This window comes from Heliangelus exortis, chromosome 19 (assembly GCF_036169615.1).
Source record: "Heliangelus exortis chromosome 19, bHelExo1.hap1, whole genome shotgun sequence".
In the NCBI taxonomy this organism is placed as follows: domain Eukaryota; kingdom Metazoa; phylum Chordata; class Aves; order Apodiformes; family Trochilidae; genus Heliangelus; species Heliangelus exortis.
In genome coordinates this window covers 10,691,042-10,704,291 of record NC_092440.1, presented here as the reverse complement: position 1 = coordinate 10,704,291, position 13,250 = coordinate 10,691,042, and the positions used below count along the sequence as shown (strand labels likewise).

Here is a 13,250-nt window from a genome sequence, read left to right as displayed (position 1 = left end):
GGGCGTTGGGCGGGCGTTGGTGTCCTGAGGCGGGCGGGCGGGCCGTGGCCGTCGCTCCTCCCCGAACCGTTGCCGTGACCACCGGGAGGCGTCTGGCGAGCCCGGGGAGTCGCAGCCATGAGGCTGGACGATGTGCGGTTGCAGTGGGTGCGGGACAGAGTGCTCGCCCTCCTGGGGCTGAGCGATCCGGCGCCCTTCGAGGAGCTGCTGAGCCGCGGCGGCGGCGAGGAGGCGCGCGCTGTGCTGCGCTTCTTCGAGGGTGGCACAGAGGACGGGGTCAATGAGAGTGAGGCGGGCGCGGCCCTGCTGCTGGTGCGGGCAGAGCAGCGCGGAGAGGACGGTGATGAGGAGGCAGAGGCTGAGGAGGCTGAGGAGGCTGAGGGTGAGGAGTCAGGGGGCAGAGCGGCGCGGAGAGGACGGTGATGAGGAGGCTGAGGGTGAGGAGTCAGGGGGTGAGGAGGCTGAGGGTGAAGAGACAGAGGATGAAGGTGAGGAGCGTGAGGGTGAGGAGGAAGGGGGTGAAGAGGCTGAGGGTGAGGAGGAAGGGGGTGAGGAGGCTGAGGGTGAAGGTGAGGAGGCTGAAGGTGAGGGGGAAGGGGATGAGGCCCCTGCTGCCCCAGCCCGCCGAGCCCTCCCCTGGGCACTGCCTGCCCGCGAGCTCCTTCACCTTTCTCTCCCTGCTTCCTCCCCTCAGCCACCATTTTGTCCCATTTGCTGATTCTTAGCCCCATGACCCCTGTCCTTTCTCTGCCTCTCCATCCCTTAGGCTGTGCCCAGTCCTCTTGGACTCTTTCCCATGTATTTCCAGACTTTTCTCTCCTTATGCCCTGGTGGGATTTGTGCTATCCCCCCTACCCCGTGATTAAGTCACATTTTCCTTCCATTTTGTGTGTGTGCAGGCACAGGTGACACTGATGAGCTTGCAAATGAGCAGCAGGTGGAAGGCCCAGATAATCTGGTTCCTGAGCAGCTCTCTGAAACTGCCTCTTCTGTGGCACTGGAAAGAAGTATGTGATTTGAGTGGCCAAAGTATAGTCCTTTCTGGTCATGCTGCCATGGGTACTAAGTGTCACTAACTCATGTGGTTCTTTTAAGGTTCTTTTAAGCAGACCCAGCGGTACCTGTAGCATCAACATTTTCTGTTCCTAAGAAAGCAGGTCTGATTTTGTGGGTAGTGCCCTGGGCAGTGTGGTTAATTAATGTTTTATCAAGAGCTTCTGCCTAAGAATGCTTCTTTGAAATAAAGCTATTTTAGTTTGGCTCTTTCATCTTTTCCAAACATATGGAAATGAAGAGGCTGACTGGAATGAATAAAGTCAGCCCACAAACATGGGTCTTCTATCCAGTTTTTGTAATATTTTACTAGCTTTCTAATTTCAGATTTTTAGAGACTAATTTTATTAAAATATATAAAATGAATATATTCACTGTAGTAGGAATGAATTAATGCCCTTTGTCTTAAGAGTTGCAAGCTCTCCTCTTTATTCTGCTATAGTTTACTGAGGATGAAAGTGGTGATCCTGTGAAGAGTTGTCCAGTCCAGTACTTTAACCACAGCATTGCAGAGAAGCCTTTCAGAAAAGATGGGGAAAAAAAAAAAAGGAAAATAGGTAGAAAGGATGTCAGAAGAGAGCAATGATTTTCTATGGCTCAGAGATTTACTTCTGTGCTGTCGGTATCTCTCTAAATCACAGAAACTTCAGAAACAGTTACTTGCAGAAGGAAGGAGTCATGGCCTTGTGTTTTATAACCATAAAGGAATTTTGTTCATGCTGTGCAAAAAAGGCAGGACCACAAAAGTTAAGTGCTGAAGCCTGGTGTGGGTGTAAGTAGACAAAAGGAATCATACAATTCAGTTTCCTACTCTGCACCTCTGAATGGAGGCACCTGCAGTGCTGTGGATTAGTGCTCTAAAGTTCTGAGGCAGGAAGAATTAGGATTGCTTTATAATAATATCAGCATGCAAAGGATCCAGGGATACAGCTGTGCCTTTTCCACTTCTTTCAAGTATCCAGAAGCCTGTGCTGAAAGGGGAAGAAGACTTGGTGCACCGGCTGAAAGACAGGATAAAATAAAGTTTGAAATTCTCGACTGGCCCTGGAATTCATGAAGTTTTCCCTGTGTTACAGTCTCTTCACCATCACTTCTTGGGCACAACACAAAGCTTAATTGTTTGCATTTTCTTTTACAAAGTGGTTACATCTTGAAACATGTTAACCTACTTACTTTGTCATAAACGATCAGTTGCATTGGGAAGTGCTTGTAAGGATAATCTAAATAAAACCCTGTTACCTGTGGAATTGCAGAAGGAATAGCTGTGGAATAGCTGGTAGGCAAATTACGGGGGTACAGTGCAGAGCAAGTATTCAGAGCAGAGCAGAACTTGCATATTTGGATTCAGGTCTTCAGCCATACTGCTGTCCTATGGGAAAATGTACAATCAACATCAAGTTTTGCTGGCTGATTATTGAAAGGTGATGCTGAAGATGGAAGAAAATGCTCCATCACTTTGTTTGAGAAGAAAATTGGAAGGATGCATTTTAAATGTATGGAATTCTGTTCTTCAGTTGAGTTCTCTTGTGCTGATATTTCTTAGGGATGACTCAGGAAAGAGAGACACCTCCTCTGCTGCCTGCAGACAGTGACAAGGTGTCAGGTCATGGATCACCTGTCTCTGGTGGCTCTGAACTGAGTAAACTGGAGCAAGGATTAACAACTGACAGTGTGGAACACACACTGCAGGTAAGTCTGTTGTATTTCACTCTTCTGCTGTGGATGGGAAGATGCTGGCTTCTCAATGCTAAAGTTTCAGTAAAGCTGGTAGGCAAATTGAGGGGGTACAGTGCAGAGCAAGTACTCAGAGCAGAGCAGAATATTCTACAGGGACAGGAATTTCCACTCAAAACCAGTGGCCTGTGGTGTTTCTCATGCTGACTGAAAAGGCATCTCAAAGGTAATTAACTTGGCAAAACACTAAGTTTAGGGTAAGCTACTCAGGTACCACACTACCTGTTCTCAGTTGCTTGTAAAAGAAAAGCTGTGGTTAGAATAATTTCTGAATAAAGACACCATGGGAAGAGCATGTGAGGAACAGGGAACCAAAGGCTTTTGTATCTCAAGATTTTAACATAATTAGATGGTCAAGTTTCTTCCTACACTTGGTTTATGACTGAGGTGAAGATGGAAGGGGAGTAGATGGCTGCACATTCTCAGGAAGGCGCCAAGGGATGGTCATTTAAATGCTTCCTGGTTTCAAATGTTTCCAGCAGTCCTGTTGGTCTGGAAATCAATGTTGTTTCCAAAGCTGATGTTTTTTACTGTTATCTGAGTGATTTTTAAAACATTTTATTTACGTTAAACTTATCCAAATGTACTTGAATGACAATGTAAAGATAATGGGGCTAAACTGATGATTCTTTTCTGTTGCTCACAGCAGGCAAACATTTTCTTGCTGTTAAGAAACATGGCAGCAAACAGTAATATTCATCCTTCCCTTTTATTTCCTGTCTCAGCTACAAGGACAGAAAGATGACAAAATGTGTTTCTTTGTGGCTCTTGATGAAATTCCTGAAGATTTTGTGTCAGATTTAACTGTGTATTTTCTGAGAGACACTACAGGTATGTGCCCTGTATAACAGTGGGCTCAGCATTTTTGGTCGTTGCATTAAAAAGTTCTTCATACAGAGAAAAGGGGATAGTGCCTGTTCAAATTTATCCAGCTAATTTAAAAATAGGAATCAGGAATGGATGCCATGGGAAATTTATGGGAAGTTATATATCTTCCTCATTTTTCCTGGAAAGGATGAAGCTTTCATGGTGTGCTCAGATGAACAAAGAGGATTTAGTTACTGCAACTGCTAGAACTGTGTCAAGTGTTGCTGTATGTGAGACTTAGGCCATAGGGGGTGATAAACACAACTGGGGTATCAGATTTCCTTACCTATTTCCACATCTACACCCAGGAACTACCAGCAGTCTTTTAACTCTAATTTAGTGGGAGGTCACTGAGCAGCAGCATATGTGATCTGAAGCTACAAAGCAGTTTGTATGTTCCTATTAGTTTCAGTTTTTCTAGAAACAGGACATTTGAGAAAAAAGTAAAATGATGGTAATGTATTTGGTCATTTTATGGCAGTTCTGTGCAAGATTTTTCTGGACTGTCATTAAAACAGTTCAAATCAAGGCCACTGTGTTGCTTGAACAGAAAAAGATTTGTAAAAACTGCATCAGATGATGATACTCATGTATTTTTCTGCCTTTTCTGAAAAAAGCATCTGCATTAATAAAACCAGCTCTGATTTCAGAGGGACTTGCATCAAACCTATGTTATTATGGTTTATTTTATTGGAGTTTTGACTCATTATGGAAAGGATTTTATGCTATTGCTTTAATTATTGCTTTCTGTATCAGCTGGTTGGATTTATGCTACTTGTTTGTACATTGTTTAGAAAGAATTTCTGAACCTAATGACCTGACTGAAGCTAATGAGGTTCTTCCTGAAGTGGTGAAGTTTGGTGCACTGACTGATGATTCTCTCTTGATGCTGAAGAATGCTGTGCCACAGGTGAATATCTTACAGCTTTTAGGTACAGAGTCCTGAGTGTTTCTATGAGGGGATTTCCTATTTATTATTCTGCTGGCCAAAAAGACTGTGCATAAGAAATATGAATATTCAGTGGCTGACCTTCCTATGCCAGAATGAAGCTTTTGTTAATCCTGTCTTGATATTTTATTCACATTTTTTGTAACGATGTGGAGATGGGCATTATTTCATTGCCTGGCCTTATATGGGAAACATTGAGGACTGTGACAGCAGATACCTTTATTTTTGTGCTGACAGAAACCATGCTAGAGTTGTTCTCCTGCAAAACTTGAGGCAGAGAGAATGATGCTAAAGAGGTGAAGTGGCAGGAGATTGCAATTAAATTAAATTTTAGAAAAGCATATCCAATGCTGAAATAAATTGCTAGTAAACTGCTAGTAATGGCTTCTATTGTTTTCTTTTTTCATATGAGCCATCTAATTTATGGTGCTGTTTCAATCATAGGTGTTTCCAGCATCTCTCTCCTGCACTCAGCAGCAGGCTGAGGAAACTTCCCTTCCTCCAGACAGTGTAAACCCAGACTCTGAAAAAAGTTTACCTGAGAGTGACCTTGAAGAAGGGACAGAAGAGCCTGTGGATTGTAAGATTCAGATGGGAAATGAGATTCCAAAAAACAGGGAAAAATGCTTAAGTGTTACTCAGGAGATTGCACAAGAAGCTGAAGGCTGCCTGTGCCAGCACTGTGGTGTTTGGAGTACACAACAGCAGAAAAAGGTTCCCCTAGGAATGGCTTTAAATAGAATAACACATCCAGACAGTTTCTGGGGAATTTCAGACCTGATTAAAGGTTCTCTTTAATCAGGTAACAGCAGTATTTCTGCTGCCCTGAAGCAGAGCAGACAGCATGGAGAAGTGGATGAAATCAGTGACATTCTTTCAAACAGTTTGGAGTCAGAGCAGAAGAGAGGGTAAATGTAAATGTGCCTCACTGCTCACCAGTGTGCAGGGGACTCTGGGCATAGCAGGGTACAGAAAGTGGTAGAGCAGCTGAGACTTTCACATGTTGGTTATCATCCCTTCTCTGACAGGGGCTACTGTCATGCCTGCAAAAGGCAGAGTGATGTTGTTCTTCAGCAAAGCCCTAATCCTAGTTCTTAAAAGTCAGAGATTGGGCTGTGGTTTGGAAACTGAGAGCTTGTATATATTTCTAGGAAGATATCTCTGCACTTTGTCAACTGCTAAGCAACATGTTTGTCAACATGTTTTGCCACATGTTACCTATCCTGAAGTAGCTGCAAGATGGAAGCCACAAGCCATTTCAGTGCTTTTATTTTACCAATGCTGATGTAACAAGAGTGTTAATTCCATGTGTCTTCTCTTCTAGTAGGGGATATTAGACTCAGGATGCCAACTATAAACATAGATGGAGAAGTGACTACTCTTGCCACAGTTCCAGAAGTAGTTGAAGCTCTAGAAAGTTGTGCAGTGACCTGGAAGAAATTAATATCCATAGCTCTAGAGCATGAACTGAAAAGAGTTCCACAGGTAATGTTGCCTGGGACATCAAGCATCTTTTATTCTGGGAGATGTGACTTCATTTCCCCACAGGAATCTCTTTGTATGGTTTGTGCTTGTTTTTAACACATCTTCATGTTTGATTGTTGGAAAGCCATTTACTAATTGATGTAGAGTAGAACAAAAGTAGTGAGGAACTATTTGACTCTGGGAAATAGAGTACAAATAGAACATGAAGTAACTCACTGCAGATCTTACCCACACAGGATAATCTAAGGCACTTTTGTTATCTGCAGTCTTTTAAAGAACCATGAAATGTTAAAAGCTGCAGTGATTATTATTTTTTTAAATAGACAAATATATTTTTACTTGAAAAAAGTCAAACAAAAAAAAGCCCAGTCGTACAGTTCTGATTCTGCAAACACTTAAACATATGACTATTACCATAAACATATTGAAGGATTTTATGTCTGCAGAGTTACTTGTGCATGAACATTTGCAAGCATGGACTCATCCAGCTCCAACTCCCCATGAGCAGTTCACTTCTGTGTATGTAAAACTTTTGATTTTCAGGATCTTCTGTCTTTTTTCACAGACTTTCACTCCTGTGTGATGGTAATGTAGAATTTTTGTTTTATGCCACATTACTTGCAGGATAATGGTCCACTTGCAGAAGTTGACCTCTGGAGTGAAAGAATTGATAATTTAAGTGCTCTTATTGAACAGACACAGCTTCCAGAAGTGCAGAAAGTCTTGGAAATATTACAGGAAGCTAAATCTGAGCATATTGGAGATTTACAGGTAGTCTTAAGTGACCTCAGAAAGCATCAGGTGGAAGCTATAGATAACAATAAGTTGCTTTCAACACTCGAACGTCATTTGAAGGTATGGATCCTTAAGTAAACTTTGTGTTAAGTTTTAACTGTAGTGACCTGGTTTCTCTGTCCATATGATCACCTCTTGTCAATTTTTTTTTCTTTTTATCAGCAGTAAAGATATACTCTAGCTTTTTTATACTTAATAAAAAATGATTGATATTTAAATTTTTTTTTTTTTTTTTTGAGTTACATTTGTTTTAATATTTGAAAGCAGAATCCCAGAGCTGTGGTGAACAGCTCCATTTGTAAATCACAGCCTTTGGAGAACTTGATTTCACATCTGGGTTGGGGAAAACTAAGATTTCTCTACGTGATTTTTGAGGTAGCTTCTACCACTGATTATAGCTGATATCTCAATTTTTAAGTTTTATTGAAAGTCGCCCAAACACCCAAAGAAAGAGTTGAGCCAAAACCATTCTTGAGACACCTTTTGCAAGAAGGAGAATACCAGTGAGACAGGACCTCAAAAGCATTTGGAGCAATAAATGAAATTTGTGCATCCTTAGCTGTGTGTTACTTAGGCACCAGAGACTTCCCTTGACTGGGTTATTTTGTTAGTAATGTCAGAGACTTTCTTTACTTCAGTTATCTATACAAGAAGCATTGGTTTATTGAATAAGTCTCTGTATATTTTCATGACATTCACAATATTTTTAATACGTTTACTAGAAATTAGCATATGGCAGTGGGTTTGATGTTATCTTGGATACAATTCCTTCACTGATGAATTCCCTGAGAATGGTGTGGATTATCTCCTGGCACTGCAACGAGGATGAACGGATGGTGCCCCTCATGGAACGAATTGCATGGGAAATTTCCAGAAGAGTGTACAAAGATGTGGATGTACACACACTGTTTAAGTAAGTACTGGATTCCTGTTTACCTGGGCTGTATTTATTAAAAGCTTTCCTTGTTTTACACAAAGTGCATTAGGTAACACTTTCATCAAACAGATTTCAGCATTTTTTGCTATGTGAAGGTTTGTTAGAAGGTCAACAAAAAGTCAGTTAATTTTGTCATCACTGAATCAGCCCTGAAGGAATAGGTGCTTGTCCTCTTTGTCTTGAAAAGACTTAATCTAATTAAAACAGTAGAATTATAGTAGTAAAAAAGTGGCATAAGTACAAAGTCAGTCCTGAAATAGTATCTCTTTTCAGAATTGCTTTTGAAATGTAAGACCTCACAGATAAAAGTTTTACTTGGATCTTGGATTATTAGCAGCTGCTAAACCAGGGTATTTTAATCCAGTTGAGATACAGTTTTCTATCTATAGCCTTTTTATCTATAGTATCTTGACTGTTTTGATTTGATTAATAGAGAAGATAGAGCTGCTGCAAAAAAGAAAATAGTGGATGCCAAAAGCACTCTTGAACAATGGAAGAAATGTTATTTTGCTGTTCGTGCCCAAATTGAAGAATCAGAAGGAGAGCAACACTGGGAATTTGACCAAAAGCGTTTATTTGAAAAAACAGATTATATGGCTTCAGTCTGTCAGGATCTGTATGATGTTTTGCAGGTACTAATATAGACAATAAATAAATAAAGGGGTGGTGTGATCAGTGTCTTACTTTGTAGAGGAGATTCTTTGGTACTGTAATTGTTGAAATGCTAACAGCCTTTAGTTTTGTGAGTGTTTTGTGAGCTGCATCTCATGCTTGAGATAAAATAACTCTTGTACTGTTGAGGAAAGGAATCACTGTGTACATTGCTTTTATAAACATACAGACTTACAGTTTCACAAATTTGCAGTTTTCATGGGTCAGTAGCTTAATGGTGTAATTTTAGATAAAATAACCATTTAAGTATAGTAGAATGTGAAATTTGACCATATATAAATCAGCATATCATTTGCAGAACAGCGTATGGACGGAGAGATGCTATGTTCAGGCTAATTTGGGTCAGGGTAACTAGCACTAGCAGTGATCAATCAATAGTCAGATGCTATAGACTGTGTTTGGGAAAACTGTGAAAAGTGGAATAAAAAGGAATAATAACTGAATATTCTCTCATTTAACAGCTGGAGTGTTGGGCCTGTAAGGTGTTGGTTTTTTTTTTTTTTCATAAGTCTACTTAGTGTCTTGTAAAGATGTATATATATAAATATATACATTTATATATATATAATATAAATCACAGCATGAATTGATCATTCTCTGAGCTGCTTTCATTTTTTAAGGGGAATAAATAAAAATAAAACTTTCTAGAATGTTATTCTGAATTAACAGGTCATTGAAGAGTTTTACAATACGTTTGGTCCTGAACTGAAAGTTGTCACGGGGGACCCACAGCGCATCGATGATCTTGTGAGACAAGTAAATGGACTCACCAGTCCTTTGGAAGAACTGACATTTGACCCTTTTAGCATTGAAAATACACATGACTGGAAATTAATTATGGAAGAATTTAAAAAAGAAGTTACAGTAAGTAACCCTGACTGTGATTACTGTGACATCCTATATACCAATTCCTTCTAGAATATCAACATTTTAATATGAAAATGTAGGTTTGCAAAAGAAAATAATATAGGAAAAAGTATGTAAATGACAATGTGATGATGAATCTCTATGTGACACAATTTCTTGGCCTTCTTCCTTTGTTTAGGTTGTTGAGGAAGAGACCAAGAACTTTATTGATGAGTCTTTTAAGACCCTTCGATCAGCAGAAGCTGCATTTGACTTGCTGTTAAACTTCCAACACATTCGCTCTCGTGAAACCATCAATAAGCAAATGATGATGAAATTCAGTGATGTTTTGGACCAATACTGTAAAGAGGTATTTAGTTTAAGGACTTCTTATGTAGTACCTGAAGCTCTTTCTCTAATGAAAATCATAAATCTGTGGGTATGTCAAGACACCTGTATAGTGTCACTTAGTATCTGAAAATAAAAATTGCTCTCACTTTTTTGGAGCCTTTTGGAGAAATAGTAAGGTTCATTTGCTGATGTCCCTATCTGTATATTTGTGGCACTGTGTGGGATCTGAAAGATGGTTGCAGGTATTCTGGATGCAACAATTCCTTTACCTTCAGCAGTAGTCCTTCCTGAGAAAATACATCTTTCACACCCTAGAGCTTTCTTGCAATGGAAAACAAGTTCATGGTGTGACCAGAAGGTGTCAGAGATCAGCTGTGAAGGCAAAAATAATTTCTGAGACGTTGAAGCCTGTATGTTGGAAAGGTTTTCATGTTGTAGCATTTTTCTTGGTGTTCCAAAGAACATTGAGTGTAATGATAAAATTTAATCTTACAGCAAACACTGCCAGAAGAGCCGTTCCACAGGATATAGGTGGGCAGACATTCTCTGTAATGTAGTCAACACAAACAAGAAATGCATGAAAAAAAAGAATTGTGTTATCCTGCTGCTGGAATCAGCTTCAGAGCTCATGCTTTACATTAGGTTGGACACTGACCATGGACAAGCAAGTGGGGAAATGATTCTCTGCAATATTTTATTCTCTTCTAGGTTGAAAATGTTAAGCAAATCTTTGTTGAGAACCTCAAGGATCCACCTTTATACAAGAATCATCCTCCTCTGGCTGGAGCAATTTACTGGTCCAGATCCCTTTTCTATCAGATCAAGCGCACGATTATTCGGTTTCAAGAAGTAGAGGGCCTGCTCTCTAGTGAACATGGGAAGGAAGTATGTTGGTTCTTTTAGTACTTAATGAAGGAAGAAATATTTTCTTCATACCCTTCTCCTAAGGACATGAGAGTGCTTTTATGGGTTGAAGTTACAAGAGTGTCTCACTGTTTCCCAGAGAGAATTCAAGAGCCTAAATTCTCTGTTGTCTCCATTAATTACAAGGCATTACTTGTCCTCTCATCTAATAAAAATTAGGGAATATTAAGAGCACAAGAACATTTCTTGTGGTCTTGAAAAATAATTCTACGGATTTTTCCTTTCTAGGTAAAACAAATATATCTTCAAGTGGCCAAGAGGATGAAAGAGTACGAAGATCAAAAATACAGTCAGTGGAGAGAGGAGACAGAACACAACATCCCACGATTATTGAAAAATACTCTGCTGACTGTCACCACAGGGGAGGCTGCAACCCATGCTAGTCCAGGGACTTCTCAGCGGGTGAGATATAAGAAGAGAGTATAACAGACTTCTCTGTGGGGAAGAACTGAAACCCATCTGATGGTCAGTGGGAATATTCTAAGAATAGTATTCTTAAACAGTGTTTTAAAAAAAAATTCAAAAGTTATGAGCTCAGAATTCTTTGGGGTCCTCTGTAAGATAAGCACAATTGCTGAATGACCTGGTAAATGGATGGATGCTGTTTTTTTCTGTGCTGTAATTCCTGTTGATTTGGGGTTTTGTTGGAACATTACCACAAAACTTGGAACTGAAGTTAGGCAGAGATAGGTGCCCAGCAGAGGTCATGCAGAGTCCTTTTCTAACAAAACTTTTGTCTAATTATGAACTTACATTGGGATTTCTGCTGTACCTGGTTGCAGCAGTATATAAGCAGAGGTGATTTGGTTTGTTTCTTATAATCAGCTTTCACTGAAGAGGTATTTGTGTATAATTTCTGAAAGCAGAATGCTGAGGTGCTGTCAAGTTTTAAATGCATTTCCACAAGCTCTGAATGTCAGCCATTCTGACTTGGACTTCTTTACCAAAAGTCTCCAAGAAGCTCAGTTTTCCTTCCAGTGTAACTGGTATTCCTCTCCTTTCTGATTCTTTCTTGTGTTTCAGGGCTCTGTAGCAGAGAAGCCTGCTCCTACAAAGAACAGTGTCCATTTCATTGTGAATTTTTCTCCCCTACTCCAAGAAGTTATAATTGAAACAAAGTACATGGAACATCTAGGGTTGCCAGTCCCAGAAATAGCAAAATATCTGGCATTACAGGAAGACAAATACCTTAGGTAAGGCTGTAACAGAGTATCTGCTCACACACAGCCTTATGGCAGTGTTCAGGTGATGTCACTCTAAACCAGATTGGTCCCTGAGTCATCAAATTTTGGAAATAGGGGAGCTCTTAGTGACTTTTTTAAAGGGTAAAATTAATAATGTCCATGTTACACCAATAAGCTTTTCTCTGGTGCTGTCTGCATCCTTCACCCTAGGAGACCATGTCATACAAATTGTCATCTCATCAAATCTGAGAAAAAACAAGGAAAGTGATTTTAATGATTTAATGATTTTATGATTTATGATTTTAATGATTTAATGGTTTTAATGAATTTTTAGTGTGAGCTGGAGTTCAGCTAACACTTAAACTCATGGTGGCTTTCTTCTTGAGCAGCTTTGCATAAGTCACTTTTGCAGGAGTGATCTGATCTTTGATCTGAATTAGGAGCTGTATTTCCAGAAAATCGTGATATGTTTTGCTTGTTATTGTGTCTCTCACACCCCTTAGGTATACAAACAAATTGAAACACATGCTGGATCATTATCATAAATTAATGGGAACACTGAATGAAGCAGAAACCAAACTTCTTGATGACCAGATTCAAGAACTCTGGAAAGTGTTTGAATCAGGCCAAAAAAGAGTCAAATGGAACTCCTTAGGTAACAGAGATATGATTTTAAAATGGCCTCAGAACTGATTTTCAGTTAAAAAATATCTTCAGTCCTTCAGTCTGTTTTTTATGTCATATGACAACAATGTTTCCTGAAATGGTACCTTCTATTGCCACAGTCAGTCAGAATGGTAGGTTATATAGCAGCTTATGTAGTCTCTGAGGGTATTTCTTAAGTTTTTATTATATTTAAAACACTTGAGTGGAAATGGATTGCTGTAGAGGCAGCTAGATGAAGGATTAGGTGAGAAATCATCCAGTCCCTCTTTCTGCAGAGCATTGCTTTGTTCTCAGGGGTAGAACACATCTGGTTACGGCAGTTTAGATGCAATGGTGAAATATTTGTTTAAAGAAAAAACTCACAAATGGTTGTGATTTATTTCAAGGTGTTGATGACTTTATTGTCCAGAGTACACAAGCCACCAGGAAGTTTGAATCACTTGTCCATCAGATTCATAACAATTCAGAACACATAAACAGCAAACTTCTCTTCATAGAATCCACAAATCTCTTTAAGTTTCCACTTCCAAAAACTGGTGATGAACTTCCTAGTAAGTCTTTTCATTTCAATTTTTGCTTAAATGAGTGGGTGGTGGATCAAATTTCTTTCAGTACTTTGTAATTCTTGAAAAGGTCATTTTCACATCGAGTGGTTGCTATAAAATAATTGAATCCATATAAAACCAGAGGGCTGAAATATTCATAAATCAAACATTAATAAGTGAAGATATTTTTTTTCACTGTACAAGATCTATTTCATGTTCACAAATGAAGTCCAGCTAATTAT

General features: G+C 39.6%; 1 protein-coding gene across 2 annotated transcripts in view; it reads left to right on the top strand.

Annotated features, from left to right (window-relative positions):
• The first annotated feature begins 25 nt into the window (after positions 1 to 25).
• Positions 26 to 13,250, top strand: part of DNAH10 (dynein axonemal heavy chain 10) — a 54,741-nt gene continuing 41,516 nt past the window's right edge. The window contains exons 1-16 of one of the 2 annotated variants that reach the window (XM_071763047.1): positions 26 to 389; positions 2,643 to 2,742; positions 3,513 to 3,618; positions 4,449 to 4,564; positions 5,048 to 5,183; positions 5,928 to 6,088; positions 6,713 to 6,943; positions 7,606 to 7,796; positions 8,254 to 8,452; positions 9,162 to 9,356; positions 9,538 to 9,708; positions 10,398 to 10,574; positions 10,842 to 11,015; positions 11,637 to 11,806; positions 12,301 to 12,452; positions 12,850 to 13,014. In XM_071763047.1, the coding sequence (XP_071619148.1) occupies positions 118 to 389; positions 2,643 to 2,742; positions 3,513 to 3,618; positions 4,449 to 4,564; positions 5,048 to 5,183; positions 5,928 to 6,088; positions 6,713 to 6,943; positions 7,606 to 7,796; positions 8,254 to 8,452; positions 9,162 to 9,356; positions 9,538 to 9,708; positions 10,398 to 10,574; positions 10,842 to 11,015; positions 11,637 to 11,806; positions 12,301 to 12,452; positions 12,850 to 13,014 (2,716 nt within the window). In that variant the 5' untranslated portion in view covers positions 26 to 117. Of the gene's footprint in view, positions 390 to 922; positions 1,008 to 2,596; positions 2,743 to 3,512; positions 3,619 to 4,448; positions 4,565 to 5,047; positions 5,184 to 5,927; positions 6,089 to 6,712; positions 6,944 to 7,605; positions 7,797 to 8,253; positions 8,453 to 9,161; positions 9,357 to 9,537; positions 9,709 to 10,397; positions 10,575 to 10,841; positions 11,016 to 11,636; positions 11,807 to 12,300; positions 12,453 to 12,849; positions 13,015 to 13,250 lie in introns of those variants that run through there. The other variant, XM_071763046.1, reaches the window with a different exon arrangement.